At 35.9% G+C, this 24,838-nt stretch overlaps 1 protein-coding gene across 5 annotated transcripts in view; it reads left to right on the top strand.

The window, feature by feature from the left end:
* Positions 1–24,838, top strand: part of NCOA1 (nuclear receptor coactivator 1) — a 214,653-nt gene that overhangs the window by 115,678 nt on the left and 74,137 nt on the right. For all 5 annotated transcript variants that reach the window (XM_077774063.1, XM_077774064.1, XM_077774062.1 and 2 more), the window contains 2 exons: positions 11,196–11,301; positions 18,188–18,354. In XM_077774063.1, the coding sequence (XP_077630189.1) occupies positions 11,213–11,301; positions 18,188–18,354 (256 nt within the window). In that variant the 5' untranslated portion in view covers positions 11,196–11,212. The remainder of the gene's footprint in view (positions 1–11,195; positions 11,302–18,187; positions 18,355–24,838) is intronic.

Genomic DNA, 24,838 nt, shown 5'->3' with positions numbered 1-24,838 from the left:
ATTGGTTTCTAAAACAAACTCCAGACTTTTGGCTTTTATTAACTGATGATATATTTATTAACTTGTATTTTCTGTTATGAAATCAGACTGTTGATTCTCAATGGAGAGAGAGAAAGGAGTCTATCTTTATGAAAGAGAAAGGGAAAGAAAATAGAATGATCTAGTGATTGAACTCTGGCTTCGGTGTGTTTTTCTTTAACTCCTTGTTCATTGAGTGCCTCTAAGAAGTCTCTCTTCTTCATGTCACAATGAAGACTTTTATCTTTTCTATTTGTCTTNAATTCACAAGTTGTAAACACTTTGTTACATTTGCTTTATCTCTTCCTATATTTACTACTATTTCTGCTCCTCCTCATTCAGCACCATTATTGATTGATGATGGTGAATCATCTAAGAGGAAGTTGTAGACATTTATGATCTTCCACTCCTAAATATTCAGTATGTTTCTCCTACTTAACCACAACATAATAATGAAATTCAGGAAACAACATTTTCATTATTGTTGTTATTATTATTATTATTACTTCATTTATAGTTCACATTAAAATTTTATGAGTCATCTGATCCAGAACCACACATTGTTTAGTTGTTACATCTCTTTGGTTCCTTTAGCCTGGAATCGTCTGTCAGCTTTTCTTTGTCTTCCATAAAACTGACATTTTAAAAGAGTACAGGTCAGCTGTTTTGTATAGTAGCATTCATTTTGAACTTGATATCTATTTCCATCTGTGTTCCTTTCTAAAGAGACTATGATATGGGACTTTGGAGATTCATGGATTTGTTAATAGAGAACGTTATCTGGTAGAACAAAGCCTATAAAGATTTTTTTCAGGAGAAAGTCTGTTAAAACATGGTGAGAGCCCAGAATTCTAGAAGGTAGATTCCTAAAGATGATTTGGATGTTACTGAAAAGAATTTCATATGTGTGTGGATGTACATATATAATCTTAGAATCCAAGATTTATAAATTTTTGGACAAAAATTAGGGTTTGTTGTGGGAAAACTTTGAAGGGATAACACGTTTACATTTTAAGGTGAATTATATTTATAAGAAATAATTGGTGTTATAATGATGAGAGAAATCAGAATAAAAAAATAAATCAATTTTATTTATTTCTGTGTGACATTTGGACTAAGAATTGAGAAGACTCTCTGCTTGTGTGTTTGAAATTCTTGTAAATTCCACCTTGGATTCTAGAGGTGGCATAATTTAATGTCAGCTTTTCTGAGAAAACTCCTAATGAAGAAGGATTTTAGTGTAGAAGCAAAAGCAAATATTGGGAATCTGTTGTTGGCTTTTCTACTTCTCAGTTATGTGACTATAAGTTAGTTATAGAAGTTAAAGCATAGCCAGATTCTGGAATCAAATTACTTAAAAATGATTTTTACCACTGCTACTTACGGTGTTAAGCAGATAAGTAATGTTTCTGAACCTCAGTTTCCTCATTTCCTATAATCCATAAATAGGTTATAAGTGTTACCTGTCTCATATTTTATGAGTGAATTGAATTAGTAAGGTTTATGAGTAAATAATGTAAGTTCGATTGTTACAACAATGATTGGCACATAATAAATCCTGTATAAGTGTTAGTCATCATCATTGTTATCATCATCATCATTGTCTGACAGTAGTTTGTAAGATAAAACTGTTGAACTCAATCAGTAATTCTGTAAGTAGAAATAATAATACATACTTCATAGGGCAGTTGTGAAGAGTAAATGAGTTTATACATATAAAACACATAAACTATATACACACCCACACAATTATTATTATTACATTGTCCTATCCTGTAATTAAATGCATGTTAATAGGCCTGCTGTTTTGTGAACCCTTTTATTATTTTGTTCTGCTCAAATTCTTTGTTACTGACTTAATACTGTGAAAATGAAAACAGGCGTTTTAAATTTTGTAATGTTTTTATTTATTTCAGAGAGAGAGAGAGAGAGAGAGACACTGTGAGCAGGAGAGGGTCAGAGAGAGGGGGAGACACAGAATCTGAAGCAGGCTCCAGGCTCTGAGCTAGCTGTCAGCACAGAGCCCGATGCGGGGCTCGAACCCACGAACTGTGAGATCATCACCTGAGCCAAAGTCGGATGTTTAACCGACTGAGCCACCCAGGTGCCCCCTTAAATGGACTATAGTCAAAAAGTTTGAGAAGCAGTGTACTAGATGACAATTGTTGGGGTCCCTCTGATTCTGAAATTTTGAGAATCTGAGTCTCCAGTTTAAAATTTATAAGTATTACTCTCATAGGTGTTATTCTGCTGAGACCACTGGAAAGTGAAATTTGAGTTTCATTTGTTTCGAGTTGGCCATTTGTTGGGCATTGTACCGGAAGGGATATGACTAGAGCAATTAGTATGATGGTTGAGGAAATATTAATGCTACTTAACCAGCTATTCACCTGAAATGCTTGGGGAATTTTTTTTTCATTTCCCCATGGATATCAATAAGGTTTTTGCCAAATATAAATGAATCAAGTAGGGTGACTTAAATTTTAAGCTAGGCTTTAAAAAAATGCATATTCTTCTGTAAATTTGGGTAATGAAGATTGTGTGTACATTTGTGTTGTGATTTTATTCAGGCCACTTCTGCTCCAGCTGGGGGAATGACCCCAAAATTAACTGGAGGCTTACCTGACTTGATCTCTAGTGCCCTGAAAATATAATTCCATTGTTTTGACAAATTACTGACCCATGCATCTTGGTACTTCTACTGCCTTATGATGTTAAGGATCAAATTTTAGTATATTTTTCTTTTACTGATTTATATGTATACATTTAACCATACTATATTCCGAAATGAGTTTCTGAAATATTTTGAGGGAAATTGAACAACTTCTGATCAGGGACATAACTCTTTATTTTAGATATTGGAACAATTTTATGTCATAAATGATGATTTGGGGTTTGGATAATCATCTGTAGATTATCTATATCTATATCTGATCTTCATTCTCTTCTGGCCACAGCTTCTAACTTATTTTCTGCTCTTAGTTTCTGAATCTGTGAAAGAAGATGGAATTGATGGAAAGAGAGAGAGAGTGAAGTTTTTATCACTTACTTTTAGATCTATGATCACCATTTTCAAGGCTGTTACTTCTTTGCTAACCTATTGTAAACTCTTCTCCTGTGCACATGCACATAAATACAAACACTTATTTTATTGTTTACAGTTACAGAGAGCTGTGGTCAGGAAGACTGACTTTAAACTTTTTTTTTTTTTAAGAAATACCAACATGTTTTCCACAAGTTAGAACGAGATAGTACTGATTTTTGGAAGTCATGTACAGTATATCCATAATTACCCAATGTTATTGTATGAAAACTGGAATCATCCAGTTTCATGGATTTGCAAAGAAATGTTGAGGGTGTTTTTGTCCAGTTGTTTTAATAAGATAGCTGCCACAAATATGTATTTCATATGCTGACTATTTTTTCTCAGGCCCAAATTCCTACAATAGGAATATTTTAGCAAGGTGAGTGCATTTATGTTTATTTTTTAATCTTAAAAAATTAGATTTTAAATAAGGTCAATGTGAGGAATTTAAAATACTGGGTTTTAAAACTGATTTTTCTCTTCTTCCTATACTTTTGTTACTAGAAAACCCAAATTTAACTTTCATAGTTTTTTCAAACTGACTCTTTCCAATTAGAAAAAAATAATGCAAAGAAAAAAAAAAGCACTGTCTCTTAATCTAAGCATAAATTTATTAAATGTATTATTTCAGACATGACACACTTTTAGAATTTAAGTTATTAAGTTCTTGATAATTTCTTTACTCTTAATATATAAAAGATTTTGCACAGGATTTTCTTTTACTAAAAAACCTTTTAAGAAAAATCTGATGTTTTATAGAACCAATGAAATGAGAAGAAATGATGTCTTTATTTTTAAGACTTCATTGTTAGGGTGCCTGGGTGGTTCAGTCAGTTAAGCGTCCCACTTCGGCTCAGGTCATGGTCTCACAGTTCATGGTTCGAGCCCCATATCGGACTTTGTGCTGACAGCTAGCTCAGAACCTGGAACCTGCTTGGGATTCTGTGTCTCCCATTTTCCCTGACCCTCCCCTGCTCACGCTGTCTCTCTCTCTCTCTCAGAAATAAATAAAACATTGAAAAAAAAATTAAAAAGAAAGAGTTCATTGCTTTGAATCAATTTCTTTGCCTTTGTATTTTTATTCCTGGGCATAAGAGTTCAGATACTGCCAGGCCACTTATGGCAGAGACTTATTGGGGTAGGGGTTCTTCTTTGAGCCAGGGATAGCCACCATCTGAATTTTGTTCTCTGGCTTTGTAGATTCAGAGAGATTTTTGTTTCCAGACCTTTAAGGAAATCTTTGTGTAGGCATTAGCTCCAAAATATCTGTTTTTTAACAAGAAATTAGAAGACATTCCAAGAAATAAGAAAGTATGGTATATACACAGTAGAAACTGTCTTTAAGGAAGTCCAGGCATTGCACTTACTAAACAAGAACAAAATAGATAAATTGAATTTCATCAAAATTAAAAACTGTTCATAAAGAAAATGTTTGCAAATAATATATCTGGTAGAGAGTACGCTAATATAAAGAACTCTCATGGCTTAACCATAAAAAGACAACCCAATTTAAAAATGGACAAAGGACCTGAATAGATATTTCTCCAAAGAAGTTATACAAATGGGCACTAAGCACATGAAAAGATGTCATTATTGATTATGGAAATTAATGTAAATCAAAACTGTCATGAGATACCATTTCATACATTCTAAGAATGTATGAATTCTTAGAATGAATTAAATAAAATTACAGAATTAAAATAAAATTACAAAACATAGAATAGCAATTTTTGGCGAGAATGTGGAGAAATTGGATTGCTTGTACATTGCTGTAGCCACTGTGGAAGACAGTTTGGCAGTTTCTCAAAAAGCTAAAGAGAGTTACATTTTGACTTAGTAGTTCCAAAATACCAAGAGAATTGAAGACATGTTCACATTTATGCATATAAATGATCACAGAATCATTTTTGATGAATTGACCCCAAATGGAAAAACCTAATGGCTATCAACTGATGGAGAAACAAAATGTGGTATATCCAAACAATGGAAAATTATTCAACCATAAAAAGGGCAATATAAATCCCAATACTTTAACACTTGAGAAAGATTTCAATTGACATTGCAATGAAAAGATAAGAAAAATTAAAAACTTCTTACAGAGAACCCTAGGTGCCTGAAGACGCCAGTCTGAGAAATATTTCTTTATGATAATTGCCCACTTCAGGAGCTCTTTGTTTACCATGATTTTCCTGTGTGATTCTTTTCATAGCTGTCAGATTGGAGACATTTGGCCTTCAGAATGTCCCTCTCATCATGTCTGTGCTGCTTTGTGCTAATTGCCTGCTAAGCTTTTTAAAATATATTATTAGAGTTATTTACTAACATTTTGTTACTTATTTTTCAAATTATGTGGTTCTCAGATAAATCTGGGAGATGAGTGACACATTTCTTATGTTCTAGAAATGTATAGTTCAATTGAAATATAAAACACTGACCTATTTCTTCAGCCTCACCTGTTTGGTTTGAGGTACATGTGGTGTCTAATTCCCAAAACTGTTCTCTACAGATTGGATGAGGGTGTTTGAGTATACCTTAGCAACTCTTTTTAAATCAACAGGGTACTTTGACTTAGAAACCTTACCTCTTTTTAAAAGGTGATATGCAAATTGGTTTCCTAAAACCAGCATTTCTTTTCTTAATGAACCTTATTTAAGTGCCCTTACTGGCAAATAGAAAGCCATTCCACAAATAGAACAGCTGTAATAGTTTTCACTCATCAGGGGATTTGCATTCCAGTATCTGTATATTGTGTTTTGTAAATAGAAAGCAGCTAATACCAGAATCATATCATCAGCGAATTGTTGGTGACCCTCTCCTAGCTTCTCACTGTTGGCTCTTATTTTGGTAGGCCCGCCTGTCTGACTGCTGTTGAATTGTTGTCTGATGTCTCCTCAGCCCCAGAATCTTGGATAAATTTAGAAGATGTCAATCTCTAGCCAGTAGTCTGAGGGGAGCACAATATGGGGAATCCTGTTTTCAGTCTAGATTTATTTTTTGCTCAAAATTATCCAATCTGCGAAATTATATTATTTATGTTTATAGTTGTATCACTGTAACATGACTTTATGTCTTTTATAGTACTATGAAATATTTGTTGGAGGTTTTCCCTAAATAGTATATTTTTACCTTTTCAAAATTAGAAGATCCAGTTTCTGGATCAAGAAGATATGGGGGTTTTTTCCCTCTTATTGGAAATAGGGTAAAAAGGATTTCAGGTAAGCCTATTCTCTCACTTATAAGAAAGAATTCCAAAGCTTTATGATTGATTCCAGGAAATATATTAACCATAAAGTATCTTAAATATCCTTTAAACTTTTACATGTCATATTAGTTATATAACTTAATCACTTCTAATGTATCACCTGTCTTAGCTTCTGTATCTTTTAGGCATTATGTTAGATACTGGATATACATTTAAAAGATCTAGTAATTGGCTTTGAGTTCATAATCTAGAATGGGAGACAAACAAGAGAATTATAATTTATAGCATAGTTTAGTACAATATAGCATAGTATAGTATAGTAAAGTATAATAAGCATAGTATATTGCCCTTTCTATTTTGAGAGTCAGTAGGATTCCAAATGGGTAAATTCTCAGGTATAACCTAATGTCTTTGGAGACAAAGAAGGTAGGCAGATAAGGAAGTAAGAAGTGGCCCCTGAGCATGAGGTAGGAATTGCTAATTCCTTTCTTTTGGTTTAGCAAACTCCAAAGTCTTTTCTTTCATTGTCTTCCCCCTTCATTTTCTGCTCTCTTTTAGATCTATTTCTGTTGAAAAGTTTAGAATTAATGCTCCATTATTATAAAGGTTATTGCATAATTTCATTATTTGTATTAATACATTGAAAAACATTACATTTTATTTCTATGTGAATATAGAATGAGGTGGCTTCTTGTGATGTTTGTTTCTGTGATAACTTCATTTCTGCTTCTGTGAGTTTCTTAGGAAAAGAAGATAGCAGTTGTATTAATTACAGTACTATATCACTTAGGTGATTCTTATTTTGTGTTTGGGTTTCAGAAGGGATACTAATTGTCAGGTCTTTTGACATCTTTTTTGTTGTGGTGATTGTTGTTACAAGTCTGGCCTGTTTGCCTTTGCATTGAGGTTGTCCACCTTGTAATTATTATAATTATTTTCCTTATCATGGGCCCTTCCTGTCCCCCCACCACAAGAGATTTAGCAAGTATTTTTTTATGATGACATTACTCCACAATGCAGCTCATCTCATTTATTCATCATTAGTAGAAGTCTGGAACATAAATGTCCAGCATATTTTATACATACAGAGTTTGAGGAGACAGTGGGATATCCAAATGAAAAAGTCTCTTTAGCAGTTGGAAACTTAAATACCAAATTACTGAAATGAGAAAGATCATACTTACCCTTTATAGCAGAAGTCTTAGAATGAAAATCAGATCTTGTCATTCCTCTGTTCTCAACCCTCCTCTGATTGCCTAATTCCGTCAGAGTAAAGCTAAAATCTTTAAAATGGTTTTTATGGCCTTACACGATGTACCCTCCTGTGATCTTTCTGAGTTTATCTGCTCCTTCCCTCACTACACTGATCTCTTTCATGTTTTGCGGAAAAAGCATAGTTTTATGCTGCAGCCTTAAGGCCTTACAGCCCTTCCCCTTACCCCTGCCTGGAGCACTCTTCCTCCAGATACCTTCCCCCTCCTTCACCTCCTTCAAGTCTTTGCTCTTATCTCACCTTCTCAGTGATGCCTTTTCTAACTATGCTACTTAAAATTGCTTTCCCTTCCCTTCCACATACTTATCCCTCTGTTTTTGCCTGATTTTCTCTATAACACACATCACCTTCTAATATACTCTATAAATTACTTTTGATTTTATTTATTCTCTCTCTTCCTTACAATAGAATGAACTTCTATGAGGACAGTGATTTTTATAAATTTTATTCACCAGCCTGCCTGGGATTCTCTCTCTCCGCTCTATCTCTGCCCTTCCCCCTCTCATATTCTGACTCTCTCTGTCTCTCTCTCAAAATAAACAAATAAATATTTGAAAAAAGAAAAAGAGTCCAGCAAGAGGTAATGAGAGGAGAATATGAAGAAGGGATGGATTTGAGAAATATTTAGGAAATAAAAATTGACAAATCTTGGTGTCTGCTTGCATGTGGGATATGAGAGGATGTTAGAAGAACCCCAGCATGCCAACTAAGAGAAGAAGTATATGAGGTGATGTGAAGTTCAGTTTGGAAAGCTGAATTTGAAGTGCCTATGTGACATCCAGATGGAGATATCTGGTGAGGAATTGGATTATGGGTCTGAGACCCGGGAGGTCTGAGCTAGAGGTAGAGATTCAGGGATAATCAGTATAGGGATGTGTTTTGGAACCAGGCTGAATGAGTAGGATCACCCCAGGATAATGTATATAGTCTGAGGGAAAAAGAGGCCTCGGACATTAGGACCATGAGGAGTTCTGACCCCCACCCCCCTCCCACCCCCCAAATTGGGCAGAAGGTACTGAGAGTAAGATCAGAAGAAAACCACACTGATTCCAGTCAGGTTTGACTTACACATCACTTCTTTGGAGAGGGTGCCAATTAAAATTAGGTCTCCTCTATTGCTTTTCTCTATGAAACCTTTTCTTTTCCTTTGTAACTTTAAAAAAAGTTTTTTAATTTNNNNTCTATTTCTTTCCTCTATGAACCCTATTCTTTTCCTTTGTAACTTTAAAAAAAGTTTTTTAATTTTTTTTTAAAATTTATTTCTGAGTGGGGGAGTGCATCGTGAGCAGGGGAAGGTCAGAGAGAGAGAGAGAGATACAGAATCTGAAGCAGTCTCCAGGCCCTGAGCTAACTGTCAGCACAAAGCCCGATGCGGGGCTTGAACACAGGAACCATGAGATCATGACCTGAACTGAAGTCGGATGCTTAACGGACTGAGCCACCCAGGCGCCCCTCCTTTGTAACTTTTATCACAGTTTAAATTTATATGTTACTTTTGTGTCTTATTTGTGTCTATCTCTCCTCTCCACAAGGGCAGGAACCTCTATTTTGCTGTCCATTTATTTGCTCAGCTTTTAGCATAGTGGCTGTTGCATGATAGATGCTTGATTTATTTGTTAAGTAAATGAAGGAAGTATGGGATCACAGAAGCCAATGGGTGACAGTGTTTCAGAAGGTCAGCTATTTGAAATGCTATTCCAAGTAGTCCAGTAAAATAATAATAATAATAATAATAATAGCTTATATCGAGCACTAACAAATGAAGGAATGAAAAGCATGCATTGTATTTATCGATAAAAAGGTTTGGGATGAGTTATCCACAAGTGAACACTAGGTCTTCATGGAGCTCTCAGTCTAAAGAGAAGATAATAACAGCAGTCAGCATTCTCCAGGAACTGCAGTGTGCTCTTTACATGTACTGTTTCATTCAGTCCTTACAACAAATCTGAAGGTGGGTGAAGGTAATTATTATCCCCATGTTACAGATGAGGAATTAGGTTTGAGGAGATTATACACCTTGCCCAAGAATAAGCAGGTAGTGGTTAAGCCAGGACTTAAACTTTAGGCCTTTCTGACCCTACAGCCCATGCTTTCAACCACCATGCTCCAGTAGAGGGATCCATTTGATTCCTCATCAGGGAACTGATATCTTGGAAATGACATTTGAGTAGGAATGGTTAGGTGCTGTTTATAGGACAGATTAGAAGTGAGAGTGACTGGAACTGAGAAACCAGATACATGGATCTTGCATTAATCCAGAATGAAACATTGGGTTCCAACTAGAATCATAACTATATCTGAAAATAAAAAAGAAAGGACAATCTAAGATCTCTTATTAAGGAAGAATTGACAGGACATGGATACTGATTAGCAATGAGGAGTAAAAGAGAAAAGTAATTACAAGACTGCAGTCCTAGGGGTTGAAGGTTTCTATGAACTGCACTTCTCATATGGGAGAAATTCAGAATGTTCCCCTTTTGTTTCATGACATACTAACCTCATGATTAGAATTTTACTTATTAGTTACACACAGAAAAGGGGGGAACTGACAGTCTTTGGTATTGAGAAGGGACAGGGCTAGAGACAGAGAAAGTCTCAGGACTAGAGAAAAAGGATCTATTCACACGTATTGATTAAAACCATCGGAGAGATTATTATGGGTCTCAGCATTCTTTATCATAAGCTTTATAAGCACAGCTGTCATTGCTGTGGTTTAATCATTTTATAATTTAAGGAAAAGTTAAAGGTTTTTCCCATTTAGCAAGAATTTTCTTTCCTTTTTCAAGGGTAGATGGAGTGAAAACAAATAGAGGAGGTATGTTGTTTGGCACTAATAACACACAAAAGGTGGTCATGACTATAAGGCCAGGCGTAGGATTCTGAGTTCGTTAGGGATTCTACAGAGAATAGCGGTTGACAGGGACAAGTCAGAGTGGAAATGTAAGTGCAGTCACTACCTGGCACAACATGTGAGAGAGAGACCTGGCTGGCGTGCTCAGGGAAATGACTTTGTGTTCTCTGGCATCTATACCAAGATCCTAACATAGACTAAACATTTGATCTTTGTCGCCTGACTACATAAACACAAGGTTAGGAGTATAGAATTCAGAGTTGGTAAGTACCAAATCTAATTCATTGCTTCAACTTTAATCATAGATGTATTATTTATTTTCTTAGCAATATAAAATCCCAAACCTTATGAGTAAAAGTTGTTTCAAGTTCTTTTCAAAGTGTAGTCTAAAATAAATACACATAAGAAATAATTTCTCTGATTCCCAGTTATACATTCTTCTTAGAAACATCTGGAAGTGATTTTTTTTCCTCCGAAAAAAAAAATTTCAGTATCTATTTCATTATTCGAATAATACTTTCATTCTAATTGACCTTTATGATTTCATAAGGGACTTTATTTTGTTTTTCAAATACAGAAAAGAAAGTGTAGAAACACTAAATAGCTGATGACTCTGTATAGATGGGGATACTTTGATGATGGCTGTAATTAGCTATTCAGAGACCCAACAGTGTTTAGATACCTTCTAACGTAAGGGAGCTTCCTCCTCTCCTGTGATTAGAGTGTTCACCAGAGTAGATTTCTTATTGTTGTCCTTCCTTTTTAGGTGTGAAGTTTTTCAACATGAGTGGCCTCGGGGACAGTTCATCCGACCCTGCGAACCCAGACTCACATAAGAGGAAAGGATCGCCATGTGACACACTGGCGTCAAGGTAGGAACACTCTTTTCTTAGTCTCTCTCTAGGAGAGCTTCCTTATCATTTTCATTGCCACATAGGAGTTCTTGTTTCATCTACTCCAAGTTTTCTGTTCTTCTTTGAGTCCCTTATACTCACCATGTTTTCTTGCTTCCCCAGGGCTTTTGCACATGCTGCTCCCACCATCTAGCTTGCTCCCTCTAGATTTCTCATATGCCAGCTTAGACATTACCACCTTAAAAGAAGCCTTGTCTTACTTCCATAACTATTGTGTTAAGTCTTCCCCATTCCTGCATCTGTCTCACATGTATGTTTATAGGTCTGATCCATAATTTCAGGTTTTTACTAGTTCATGTGATTATTTCACAAATTTCTGGCTTCTCCACTACACACTTAGGCTGCCATTTGATAAGGATCTTGTCTGTTCTTACTGTTTTATCCCTAGTTGGTAGCATAGTGTGTGGCTTATATATAGTAAGGACATAGTAAATATTTGTCAAGTGAATAAATAAGTCCATTGTATATCTTTAACTGCTATCTTAGAACATTATGTTAACAGAACTAAGAAATATCATTATTTTTACCATATCAATATTAGGATTTTAAAGAATGCCTATTTGCAAAATTAAATATTTGTGTATTGTAAGGATTATGATCACCTTAAATAGGCTAAAAGAGAACCATTGCTAAGGAGATTCTAACAAATGCCAGATAGAGAAGGAAACTCAATCGCATCAAAAGAGCAGCTTCCTGCCTGAGAGAAGAGTGGGGATCTTATTCCACTCATCTTCTAGGATTGAGAGCAAGCTTCCTCAGCCTCACACTGTTGACATTGTCAGCCAGCTAATTCTTTGTTGAAGGGAGCTCTCCTGTGTGTTGGCAGGATGTGTAGCAATATCCCCGACTTTCACACACAAGAGGCCAGTCGCATCTTTATATCAGTTATGATAACCAGAATGTCACATCAGTTGTGACTACCAAAAATGCCTTGAAACATTGTCGAATGTCTATCAGTGTTTCCTAGGGATGGGGAAAGCAGTATGACCCTAGGTGATAATCACTGAACTATAGAGGGAAGTGGCAAAAGACTCGTACCGTGGATTACATGCTTCTTTCCCCTGGGGGATAAAGAAAGGATTTTAACAGGGGAGTAAGTACCAGGGCTCCAGTCTGGAGAGAGAAAAGTTAATTAAAAGAATTGTCAGAGAGAGATCATAACTTAAGTATTTCTAACCACAGGTAAGTGTCCAGGTGCTCAGAGGAATGTTGATATGTTGATATCAAGATACAATCCAGATTTATGTTGTCAAAGTTAATCTTCTTGTTTAATCTGTATATAAAGTCAGTCCCTTTCAAAGGAAAACTTAAGAATAAATGAATAGGGATGTCTGTATGGCTCATTCATTTGGGCATCCGATTTTGGCTCTGGTCATGATCTCACAGTTTGGGAGTTTGAGCCCTGAGCACTGCGTCGGGCTCTCTGCTGTCAGTGCAGAGTCTGTTTCAGATCCTCTGTCCCCCTATTTCTCTGCCTCTCCCATGCTTGTGCTTTCACTCTCTCTCTCTCAAAAAATAAATATACATTTTTAAAAAGAACAGATAAGTAAAACTTGTTATTTTAGATTTAATTTTTTATTGGGGAAAAATTTTTAAATCTATGTAAGAATAGAAACTAAGAAACTGTGTATACCCATCACATAGAATTGTTCATATTTTGCGGTATTGCTTAGTATTTTAAAATATTTTATCATATTTTTATAGTCTTGTTTGAGTAAGGTAGTAAAATGATTAAGTATGAAATTGATTTGTCTGCAATTAATTTCTCCATTTTTAATAATTATATGTATAAGAATTGGTAATATAGAATGTTAATAAATATACATATTACACAATACTGTATACTGTATGTATTTTTCTACGGTATACTTTTTTCAGCATGCATCTTGAGATATAAATATATAGAGATTCAGTTTTGTCACCTTTTTATTAAATGGTGTATGACAGGAATGTACCCCCATTTGAAAAATCCATTTCCCTACAGATAGACATTCCCTGTAGATAAACAACCTTTCTGTTAGAAATTTTTGCTCTTAAGCTAGCACTGCAGTGAACCAACATCCTCATATGCACCTCCCTACTTTATTTTTGTTTGTTTTTTATTTAAATTCGAGTTAGTTAACAAAGAGTTTCCACACCTCCTACTTGATACCTAAGAGTTTATGTTAACTAGGTCACTACCACATTGCTCTTCAAATAACAAGCATTGAGAGTTCTTTTTTTCTCACACCCTTACCCACACTGTCCTCTCCTCACTTTAAGTCTGCCAGTCTGATGAGTGTGAGGTTATAGTTTTAAGTATATTTCACTGATAACTAGATACATTGATTTTGATTTTTGTTTTCCTCTTCCATAAATTTCCTGGGTCTATCTTTTGCCCATATTCCTGCTGTGTTGTTTTCCTTTTCCTTTTTATTTATGAGTTATTTTTAATTTTCTACGTACTACTATTTTTTGCTTATATTTGACGTAAATATCTTCTCCTGGTCTGTTTAACTGTCTTTTAAATCTGTTGACATACCTTCGAACCTTCAGTTCTCATGTGTCAAGCTCTTTGGGGTCTTGTTTCAGAATTTTTTCCCCTCTACTTCAAGGCCTTAAACGTATTTTTACGTATTTTCTTTTAATATGTATTTAGAGTTTTAATTAATCTAGAATTATTTTTGCATATGATATAATGTGAAGACCTAATTTTATTTTTTCCCCATGTAGAACGTAAGTGGTTATGGTCCTATCCTTTTCCTGCTTTTGTGCTGTTACCTTTATCATAGATCAAGTTCCTATATAGATAAGTTCTGAACTTCCTTATAATAATCACCTTGATATCTGATGAGACAAGTCATTCTTTGTTATTTTTCAAAATTGTTTCCCCTGTTTTTGTCCCTTTACCCGTCCATTCAGATTTTTAAAAAATATGTTTTTCATGTTTGTTTATTTTTAAGAGCGAGTGAGAGAGACACAGAGTGTGAGCAGGGGAGAGGCAGAGAGAGAGAGGGAGACACAGAATGTGAAGCAGGCTCTAGGCCCCAAGCTGTCAGCAGAGTCCGATGTGGGGCTCAAACCCACGAACCGTGAGATCATGACCTGAGCCGAAGTCAGACGCATAACCGACTGAGCCACTCAGGCGCCCCATAGTCCCTTTAGATTTTTAAAGCAGATGTTTTAAGTTTCCCCTGCAGAAAAATACTCCTGGGATTTGGATTAGAACATCATTTACTTTTATAGATTAAATTGGAGGAGAATTGACATTTTTTATTTTCTGGACTCCAGATTCCCAGGTGTTATTTATGAATGTAAAAGGCTGTTGACTTATTCAGGTCTTCACTATTGTTTGGTAGCCATTCATAATTTTCCCCTTTGAACAACTAGCCTATCTTTAGTTAGATGTATTCCAGGATACCACAGAATTTTTATTGCTTTTGGAAATGGTATCATTTTTATCTATTGCGTCTTCTAACTGACAGCTTTTAATAGGAATGCTAATGATTTGGGATTATTGATCTCATATACATTCCTTGTTCTAAACTCTCTTATTTGTTTTATGGTTTATCTGTAGATCTTTGATTTTTTATACATACATAATCATGTCATTACAAATATCAAAAAGTTAATATATTTTTTCTTCTTAGATGTTTTAGAGATAATAATCTTTGTATGTTTGCTTTCAAAATATTTGAAAACATACCTTCCTTCAGGTTTGTAAGTATGGGCTTCAGTTTCAATTGGTATTTTTGATAAAGTAAAACTGATTTTGAAACTGAATTGAATTTGTGCATGAATACCACCTTGTAACGCTTCTTTTGGTTTTGTTACTATCTGCTGTCTATTTAAACAGATTGTGGACTCATTAATCATAAAGAAAATGTTAGACTTTAAGGTATTGCCAGCCCTTTGTACAAGAGCCCTGATAGAGTTTCTTAGTAATTGATGCCTCCTATCTCTTCCTATTACCTCTTCTCCATTCCTTGACTCTACTAGGAGAATGGGGATTAAAATGCCAGTCTCATAATGCTGGGTAGCTATGCCTTGTGCTTGTTTAACATTTCTAATTCAGCTCAACAAGTGCTTTATTTAGTGCCTACTATTTAACCAGCATGGTGTGCATGACGTTATAAGGATATAAGCAAAATGAGTCATGTTTTCTAAATTCAGGGAGCTTACAGATCTGGTCATGCCACTCATTCTGCTTCTTAAACCCTTCTGGGCTTCCACTTGCCCTGAAAAAAATAAGCATAACCAAAACGATGGCACTAGGTAACATTTATTAAACTAATAGTATATGCTAGTAGCTTTGGCAAACATTTTACCTATCTTTCTCAATTCTCACAAAATTCTAAGAGATAATGTCATCACCCCTATTTTGCAGATAAAGAAATTGAAGCTTAGAGAAGTTAAATTGCTGTGAAGTAACTTGTCCAGGGCTACATAGCTAATAAATGACTGATGGAATTTGAACTTGGGCTTTTAAGCAATACATCATGCTCTTTATCACGGTATATGGAAGAGCCCTCGTGATGTGGCTTGGAACTCATCTCTTGCCCTTCTGTTTCTTATCTATAGTTCAGCCATACTGAACTACTTATAGATCCTTTAACTTGATGTTTTCATTCTGATTTTACACCTGTGAAAAAACTGGGTTGGTTTGTCTGCCTCCCCTGCCCCTCGGTTTGGACATCTCATTCCCCAGGTGTAGGTGCTGTCTGGATGAACTTCTGCGGTATTACAGTCTTGTCACATAGTGTCATAATGACTCCTTTTCTTTATTCTCACACTAATTCAGACTAGGATTCCCAGGACATAGTACATGGCTATCTGGCATATAATAAGTTTAGGGCCATTTGTTGAAAAACTAGTAAGTTGAAGAAAAACAATACATGAGTTAATTCATAGCATGATTAACCAGCATGTGTGCAATGTCCATGGAAGTCAAGTGGGCTGGTGAGAAGAGAAATGTAGGTGGCCAGAATAATAAAGGAAGCCTTCTTTTCCATTAAGGTAGAATGTTTTTTGTCATGTCCACCCCTCCTTCAGTTTTGGCTTTATTTGAATATGTCTGCTCTCATTTTCTGTCCTTGCTTATTAGTTACTTTGTTTTGTGGTGATTTTCCTAGTCTCCTTCTTAAGTCATTTTATAGATACCTCAGCATTTCATGATTTTTAGCTTCTTGCTTCCTCTGTCACCTCTCTGTCTATCCTGCCATTCTAGCACTTTCTTTAACTGTACAGTGGTGTCAGGCACTTCAGTTTTATGTAAAACAATGTCAGAAGCTCCAGTTTACTCACGTTAGAGTCTAGACCCCCTAGATTTAAACAGATCATACTTCAGACTGAATCTACAAAATAAGTCTAGTATGACTTAGTTTCTCTAAGATAAAATCAGGTGTCCTCTAAAACACTATCAAGTTGCAGAGATGGAGTTCTCTGAAACCTTGCATATATCCAAATGTGTGTTTTACTCATTTTCTTTGTGGCTTGTTTTCAATGGCTTCGTGTGAAGTTTGTCAAAATATCTTGCATGTACGTTCTGTGGAAAATGTAAGATAAAGTTTTACTAAGTAAAATGGGACTAATTCCTTAATAATGAAAGGTTTTAAAGATAAAGACAAAAGGTGATTGTTAAAGTTTCAAAATTTGGTTTTGTTCTGGGATGTGTACCGTTTGTAGTATTTTGTTCTATGTGATTAAATACATTTGATTGGTTGACTTGGTTCTTTTCAACTGACTATGTTGTTATGGAAATTCTATTGCTTTTATAGTTTTGTATTATGAAAAGTAAGTGGTATTTTAACTGTTGCCAATTTTGAGCTTTTTAAAAAGTAACTGATCTTTCCCTCTTTTCACCTCTTTTTTCTACCACTTTTCTACCATTATACCAGATGATTTTGACTGCTGCTTATAAAACAAAGAGTTATTTGTGACCAGTCTTTCTTATTATGTTAATTTGATAATGAAAAAATTCATTTCAAAGTAATACTTCACTATCTTTGTATCTGTTACAAAAACAAGTGGCCTGATGATCTGGCTAACTAAAACAGGGGTAAGGACTGGAAAATAAAACTGAACAATATTCATTCACACACTTGAATGAATGTAAAGTGCTAGCTGGTTGCAACTGTTATCCTTTGTTCTCATAATTTTGCTTCAAGATAAATCAAAATTGATTTTATTTATCACATTTATGAGAACTTATAAATAGATGTCTTCTTTATTGTAGAATGAAATTGTATACAAAAGACATTGTTCTCTGTACCTTTGTCTCTTTTTCTTTTACATTTTGGATGAATGTTCTTTTCTTTTTGATGAGGACCAACGAATAGTCTAATTATGATAAGAATCAAGTGTTTATCAGATTTCTTTCAGTAACAAAAAAAAAACACGATAAGAAAGTTTATCAGATTTCCAAGTGTAACTTATTTGAACTCTAGTATAGTCTGTACTGCTTAATTTATTTAAGTTAATAATTTAAGTTAAATAATTTAAGTTATTTGAAAAGTCAGACTTTTCTGTTTCAGGGAATTATTGTTTAGAATATAAAGTAATTCCAAATGCAACTAGTATAAGAACTGTCTGCTTCCTTTTAATATCTAACATTTGTTGGGAAATATTTGATGTATTTATATCATTGAGGAAATGCATGTATGATGGCAGTCACTTTCTTTATGTATTTTTGACCAGAATTGTTTTTTGCACTTTAGTATTGTGAATTTAAGATGTTTTCAGAATCTGACTTTATGTTCTGGATAAAATTACAGATCTCTATAAATTTGTAAATATTAAGTACTTGATCAAAGAAGGAAATACAGTGGTAGAAATGTACACTAACTGGTTTTTCTTTGTGTAACAGCACTGAAAAGAGGCGCAGGGAACAAGAAAATAAATATTTAGAAGAGCTAGCTGAGTTACTGTCTGCCAACATCAGTGACATTGACAGTTTGAGTGTAAAGCCAGACAAATGCAAGATTTTGAAGAAGACAGTCGATCAGATACAGCTAATGAAGAGAATGGAACAAGGTAAAAATAAACAAACAAACAAAAACCCAAAACCATGGGCTGTCTGCTTTGTTATGAAGACCTTTATAATAGGTCATTTTATTATTTTTATTATTAAGAAATTGTGTTGAATTTCATAATATTATTAAAGAAACTTTTGTTTAGATGGTCTTTATTTTAGAAAGTGAATCTGAGAGGCTTCTTGTTACAGAAACGTGGCTTATTAATTTAATTTGAACACTTGTTGCCTTGGGGGAGCCTATAGAACCTGGTATCTAAGGGAATTAAGTCAGGAGGCCTAGGTTGTGGGGTCAGACTTAAAGCTATGGCATGATGTGGAAAGACAGTAGCTCAGTTGTAGGAAAATCCCTCCATCTGAATAATAAGCTTGTCTCTGCCTGGGCTTTAGGCGTGGGAAACAGTCTCCTCTGAGAACACCCTGATTTTGTTTTATGATTCATATTTATACTGTCCATATTTACTGAGGACCCACACCACAAAATCCCTGGCAAAGAAATTAAAGCAGACACAAAGGCAGAGCACTTTGGAGGAAAATTCTCACACCTGGCCCCTTGGCGTTCCCAAAGAAAAAGTGCTCTTGAGAGTGATTTTATACTAAAAAATTATATAACATATGAGGAAACAATCTACAGTTAGTAGGAACACAAATAACAGACAGAAGGAATAGACCTGAAAGAACTTCAGATGAATAGCAACAATGTGGAAAGATTATAAACAAATATATTTACAATGATTAAAGTCTTAGGACTTTAAGATTTTATAAACTGGAAAGTGGATAGTCTAGTGACAGCTGATGGGGCAGACAGGAGAAACTGGTATTGTAAGTCTCCAGAGGGGAGAACCAGCAAGAGGGTATATGTCTCCTCACTGCTTGCTGCTAGAGGTAGGAGGACCCCTCTGGGGACGCTGAGGGTCCAAAGGAAAAGTGTCAGTGACAGACACTGACAGTTGGGAATGATCCCCACATGACAAAATCCATTCCCTGTCTTGCCCCCTCTATTCACACAGCTGCCAGTCAGCATTTTAGTACCTCACTCTTTAATATGAATAAAAATCCGGATATTTGAGGAAAGCCTGTAAAGTAAAAGAGAACAAATCAAGTGAACAGGGGAAAAGGGAGCTCAGAAAAAGTAGAGACAGTGCAGGGAGCAGAAGAAAACTTCAAACTATCAAACAGCCCCTCAGAGACAAAAAGGAAGATATTTCAACTATGAAACGATAATAAGATGCTTTAAAATAAAACACTCAGGGGCGCCTGGGTGGCTTAGTCAGTTAAGCGTCCGACTTTCGCTTAGGTCATAATCTCGCGGTTCGTGGGTTTGAGCCCCGCGTCGGGCTCTGTGCTGACTGCCAGCTCAGAACCTGGAGCCTGTTTCAGTCTGTGACTCCCTCTCTCTCTGACCCTCCCCTGCTCACGCTGTCTCTCTATCTCTCCTAGAAATTAATAAAACATTTAAAAAAAATAAAACAGTGGGGCGCCTGGGTGGCTCTGTCAGTTAAGTATCTGACTTTGGCTCAGGTCATGATCTCACGGTTCTTGAGTTCGAGCCCTGTGTTGGGCTCTGTGCTAGCAGCTCAGAGTCTGGAGCCTGCTTCGGATTCTATGTCTCCCTCTCTCCCTGCTCCTCCTCCACTCATGCTCTGTCTCTGTCTCTTTCTCAAAAATAAATAAAACTTAAAAAATAAAATAAAATAAAGCACTCAAAACACGAAGTAACTTTTGGAACTTTTAAACTCAGGATAGCTGAAATAAACTTTACCTCTTTACTTTGTTTTCTACTCTTTGCCTACTCATACCCTCTGCCTGACCATTCTAGACACACTCTGCCTCAGGTCTTTGGACTTTCTCTGGAATGTTCTTTCCCTGCTGTACACAAGGCTCATTCCCTCACCTCTTTTTTTTTTTAATTCATTAAAAATGTTGTATTTATTTCTGAGAGAGAGAGAGAGACAGCATAAGCAGTGGAGGGAGAGAGAGGGAGACACAGAATCAGAAGCAGGCTCCAGGCTCTGAACTAGCTAACAGCACAACGCCCGACATGGGGCTCAAACCCACTAACCATGAGATCATGACCTGGGCCGAAGTCAGAGGGTTAACTGACTGAGCCTCCCAGGCACCCCTCCCTCAACTCTTTAATGTCTTTGTTCAAATATTTCTTCTCAGTGAACTTGTCCATAACTATCCTACTGACTGAGCCATTCAGGCGCCCCTCCCTCACCTCTTTAATGTCTTTGTTCAAATGTTTCTTCTCAATGAACTTGTCCATAACTATCCTATCTAATACACACATACTCTCTACAACTTCCTTGATTTATTTTCCCCACAGTGTTTTTTACATCTAACATATTACATGTTTTATTTGTTTATTGTCTGCCTACTCCCACGAGAGCTCCATAAGAGTGAGGATTTTTGTTTGTTCATCATGGTGTCCTCATACATAAGACAGTTCCTGGCTTATAGTTGACTTTCAGTGAATATGTGTTGAGTAAATATTTTAAAGGTTTAAAGATAACGTGAAGAAATCCCTTAGAAAGTAAAATAAGTCGTAGAAGACAAGAGAAAGATGGGAAGTGTCTAGGAGTAGTTCAGGAGGTGTTACATACGATTAATTTCAGAAAAAGAGAACAGACCAAATAGAAGGGAGGAAATTATTAGAGTAGTGATACAAAACCAAAACAAAACACTTCTCAGAATTAGAAAGATGTGGGTTTCCAGATTGAAAGCATTCATATGACCAGCACAATGAATAAAAAAGAAAGGAAAAAAAAAACCTCACACCTATGCACAATTTTCAGACACCAGAGAGAAAAAAACAAGGGAAAGAAAAAATAGACATACACCAGATACAGAGTGTATCCAGATTTCTGATAACAGTACTGAATGGGCATTCTTTTCTTTAAAAAATGTTTATTTATCTATTTTGAGAGAGAAAGGGAGAGTGCACATGAGCAGGGGAGGGGTAGAAAGCGGGGGGAGAGAATCTCAAGCAGGCTCCATGCCACCAGCACAGAACCCGATGTGGAGATCAAACTCACAAACTGCGAGATCAAGACCTGAGCCCTTAAATCAGATGCCTAACCAACTGAGCCACCCAGGTGCCCTGAGAATTCTAAACCTGGAATTCCGTGTGAATCCAAATGAAGTATGAGTGCAAAATAAAGACATTTTTAGACAACTAAAGCTTCCGTTCAAAAGTTACCTTCTCTATACTTTTTTCAGAAATATCTTTCAAAATCACAGTAGCAAACCAAGAAAGAAAGGCATAGGATCTTAACAGGGAAACCATAGAATCTTAACAGAAGAAAGGTATACACTTGTGCCTCTACCTAAAAATGTAGCCAGTCCCAGTTGGAGCAAGTGGATAGAGGTCGCCAGGAAGAATATTTCCATGGGGGGGGAAATGGAATAGAGACTCAGAGGACTGACTCAATTGAGAGGAATTTTTCAACCCTCGAGGGGCAGTTTAGGGATGAGGTAAACTAAAAAAAAACCCTAAAACACAAAATGATAGCACACACCTTGTCTCATTTGTGAACTATATATAGCCCCAGTAACATAGATATTAAATACTGATTGCTCTAAAAATTGTAACTATATTGGGAGGAGGGGAGGAGGGAGAAATGTGTGGGTAGAAGGTTGATGTAAGTTAAAGTCTTACTTTTCATGATAGCATGCCAATAAATTATGTCTGTCATGGACATAATCACGATCTAGCAAATAAACACAGGATTGAGAAATACAGACTGTATTAGTTAAGATATAGGCTAGGCTACTATAACAAGAGATCCAAAGTACAGTGGCTTTAACAAGATAATCTAGGTATGTGTCAGAGGTTGTGATTGCTTTCATCTTTTTTGCTGTGCCATTGCTAGTGTATTGCCATTTTCCATGTGGCTAAACATGGCTCACCGGTCCATACCCCAGCTGACAAAAAGGGGAAAGAAGAAAGTGGGAAGGCATACTTCTTTCCTTTTAAGGACAAGACCCAGAAATTGCATGTCGCTTCTTTTCACATTCCTTGAGCCAGAAACTAGGTCACATAGCCACTCCCATCTTAGGTTTTGCCTGAAATTTTAGATGTTTTGCTTTTCACACGTAGTTATTTATTTGGACTTGACAGTTTGTGTTTTTTGACAAACTTGTTTAAAAAACAAAAACCTGTCTTAATGTTATAAACACATGAATTGATGAAGGAAGTACCTCTTAGAACTAAATGAGAAACTTCTGTACCATAATAAAAAGGTAAATAACCCAGTTAATAAATGGGCAAAGGCTCTGAATGAATACTTCTCAAAGACATACAAATGACTAATAAGCACAGGAAAAATATATCAGTATCATTAGCCATCAGAGAATTGCAAATCAAAACCACAGTGAGGTACCAGGATGGCGGTACCTCAAAAAGATAAGTGTTCGTAAGGATGGGAAAAACTCCCATACACTGCTGGTAGGAATGTGAAATGTAGGAATGTGAAAAAGTGTGCAGCCACTTTGGAAAGCAGTCCAGTCATTCCACAAAATGTTAAACATCGAGGCACAGTATCATCCAGCAATTCCATTTGTAGGTATATACCCAGGACAAATGAAAACCTGTGTCCACACAAAAACTTGCACACAGATGTTCATAGCAGCATTATTCATATATAGCTGAAAAGTAGAAACAACTCATATCTATCCGCTGACCAATGGGTAAGTAAAACGAGGTATATATACTTATATAATGGAATAGTATCTGGAAGGGAAAAAAGGGAATGAAGTATGATAAATGCTTCAATATGGATTAACCTTGAAAGCATACTAAGTAAAAGAAGCCAGTCACAAAGGATCACATATTGTATGCTCCATTTATATTAAATGTCCAGAATAGGCAAATCCATAGAGACAGAAAGCAGATTGGTGGCTGCCTAGGCTTTGGGAGTATTGGGAAAATGGAGAGTGACTGCTCAAGGGTACAAGGTTTCTTATTAGGTTGATGAATATGTTCGAAAATTTATTATGATGGTGGTTGTATAACCCTGTGAATATAGTAAAAACTATTGAATTGAGTGCTTCTTTTTAATGTTTATTTTTGAGAAAGAGAGAATGAGTGGGGTAGGGGCATAAAGAGAAGGTGACAGCGAGCTCTGTGCTAACAGCGGAGAGCCTCCTGCAGGTCTTGAACTCACAAACCGCAAGATCATGACCTGTGCTGAAGGACGCTTAACCGCCTGAGCTACCCAGGCGCCCCTGAATTGTATGCTTGAAATATATGAATGGCATACTATGCGAATTATAAATCAGTAAAGCTGTTGTTATAAATACTACACGAAATGACACTTTACACCCAATAGATTCACAAAACAATTTTTTTTGTCAGTGAGGATGCATAAAAACAAAACCCTTGAACATTACTAGTGGTACATTTTCTTTAGAGAGTAATTTGTCAAACTTAGTAATGTCAAAAATACATAGACCCTATGATCCAGCAACTTCACTTTTAGTATTTACCCTAAAGAAACTGTCACACGTGTACAAAAGAGGAAGTACTAAAAATAGTTTATTACAACACTGTGTGTGGTAGTCAAAGGTCTGTCAGTAGTGGATTAGGAAATCTATTAACTGTGGGTTATTCACATGATATATACCACTTTAAATGAATAAATCAGATCTACATCAATGTGCTTAAATCTCAAACATAATATTGAGTGGAAAAAGTAAGTTGGAAGAGTCTATATTATGTAAACTTTAAAACACAAAACAGTAGGGGTGTCTGGGTGGCTCAGTCAGTTGAGTGTCCAACTTTGGCTCAGGTCATAATCTCACAGTTCTTACCGCTGTCAGCAGGAAGCCCACTTTGGGTCCTCTGTCCCCCCTCTCTCTGTCACTCCCCCACTGGTGCTATCTGTCTCAAAAATAAACATTTAAAAAAATAAAACAGTAATGTATTGTTCATGAAATCATACACATATACTTAAATAATAAAAACAGGCCTGGAAATTATTATACTGACCTCAGAATACTGGTTATTTCTGAAAAGAGAGGAATGGTAGCAGAGTGTTAGTTCTGTTTGCAACATTGTATTTCTTTAAAAAGGAAGGACCTGGAGCAAATGTTAACATCCAAGAAAAATGAATGGTGGCTATGTGAATGTATGCTGTGTCATTTTCTGTATTTTTTGGAATGTATGAAATATTTCATGTTTTTTAAAGATTTTTTAATTTTCGAGTAGTCTCTACACCCAACATGGGTCTCATACTTAGAAACCGTTAGATCCAGAGATGCATGCTCCACTGACTAAGCCAGCCAGGTGCCCCTGAGATATTTTATACATTAAAGTAAAAATGAGTCTCTATATTCAATGATACCATATTTGGTTTTTGGCTAACTCTCTTAACTAGTTTGACAGATTGGAAACTTATTTAAGTATGGTGCTGCTTTCAGATGATGGATGGCTTTTCCAACATCACTGCACAAAAGAATTTCAGATCATTTAGCAGTTACACG

This window comes from Crocuta crocuta, unplaced genomic scaffold (genome assembly GCF_008692635.1).
Source record: "Crocuta crocuta isolate KB4526 unplaced genomic scaffold, BGI_CrCroc_1.0 scaffold246, whole genome shotgun sequence".
Lineage (NCBI taxonomy): Eukaryota > Metazoa > Chordata > Mammalia > Carnivora > Hyaenidae > Crocuta > Crocuta crocuta.
This window is presented reverse-complemented; position numbering and strand designations above follow the sequence as displayed.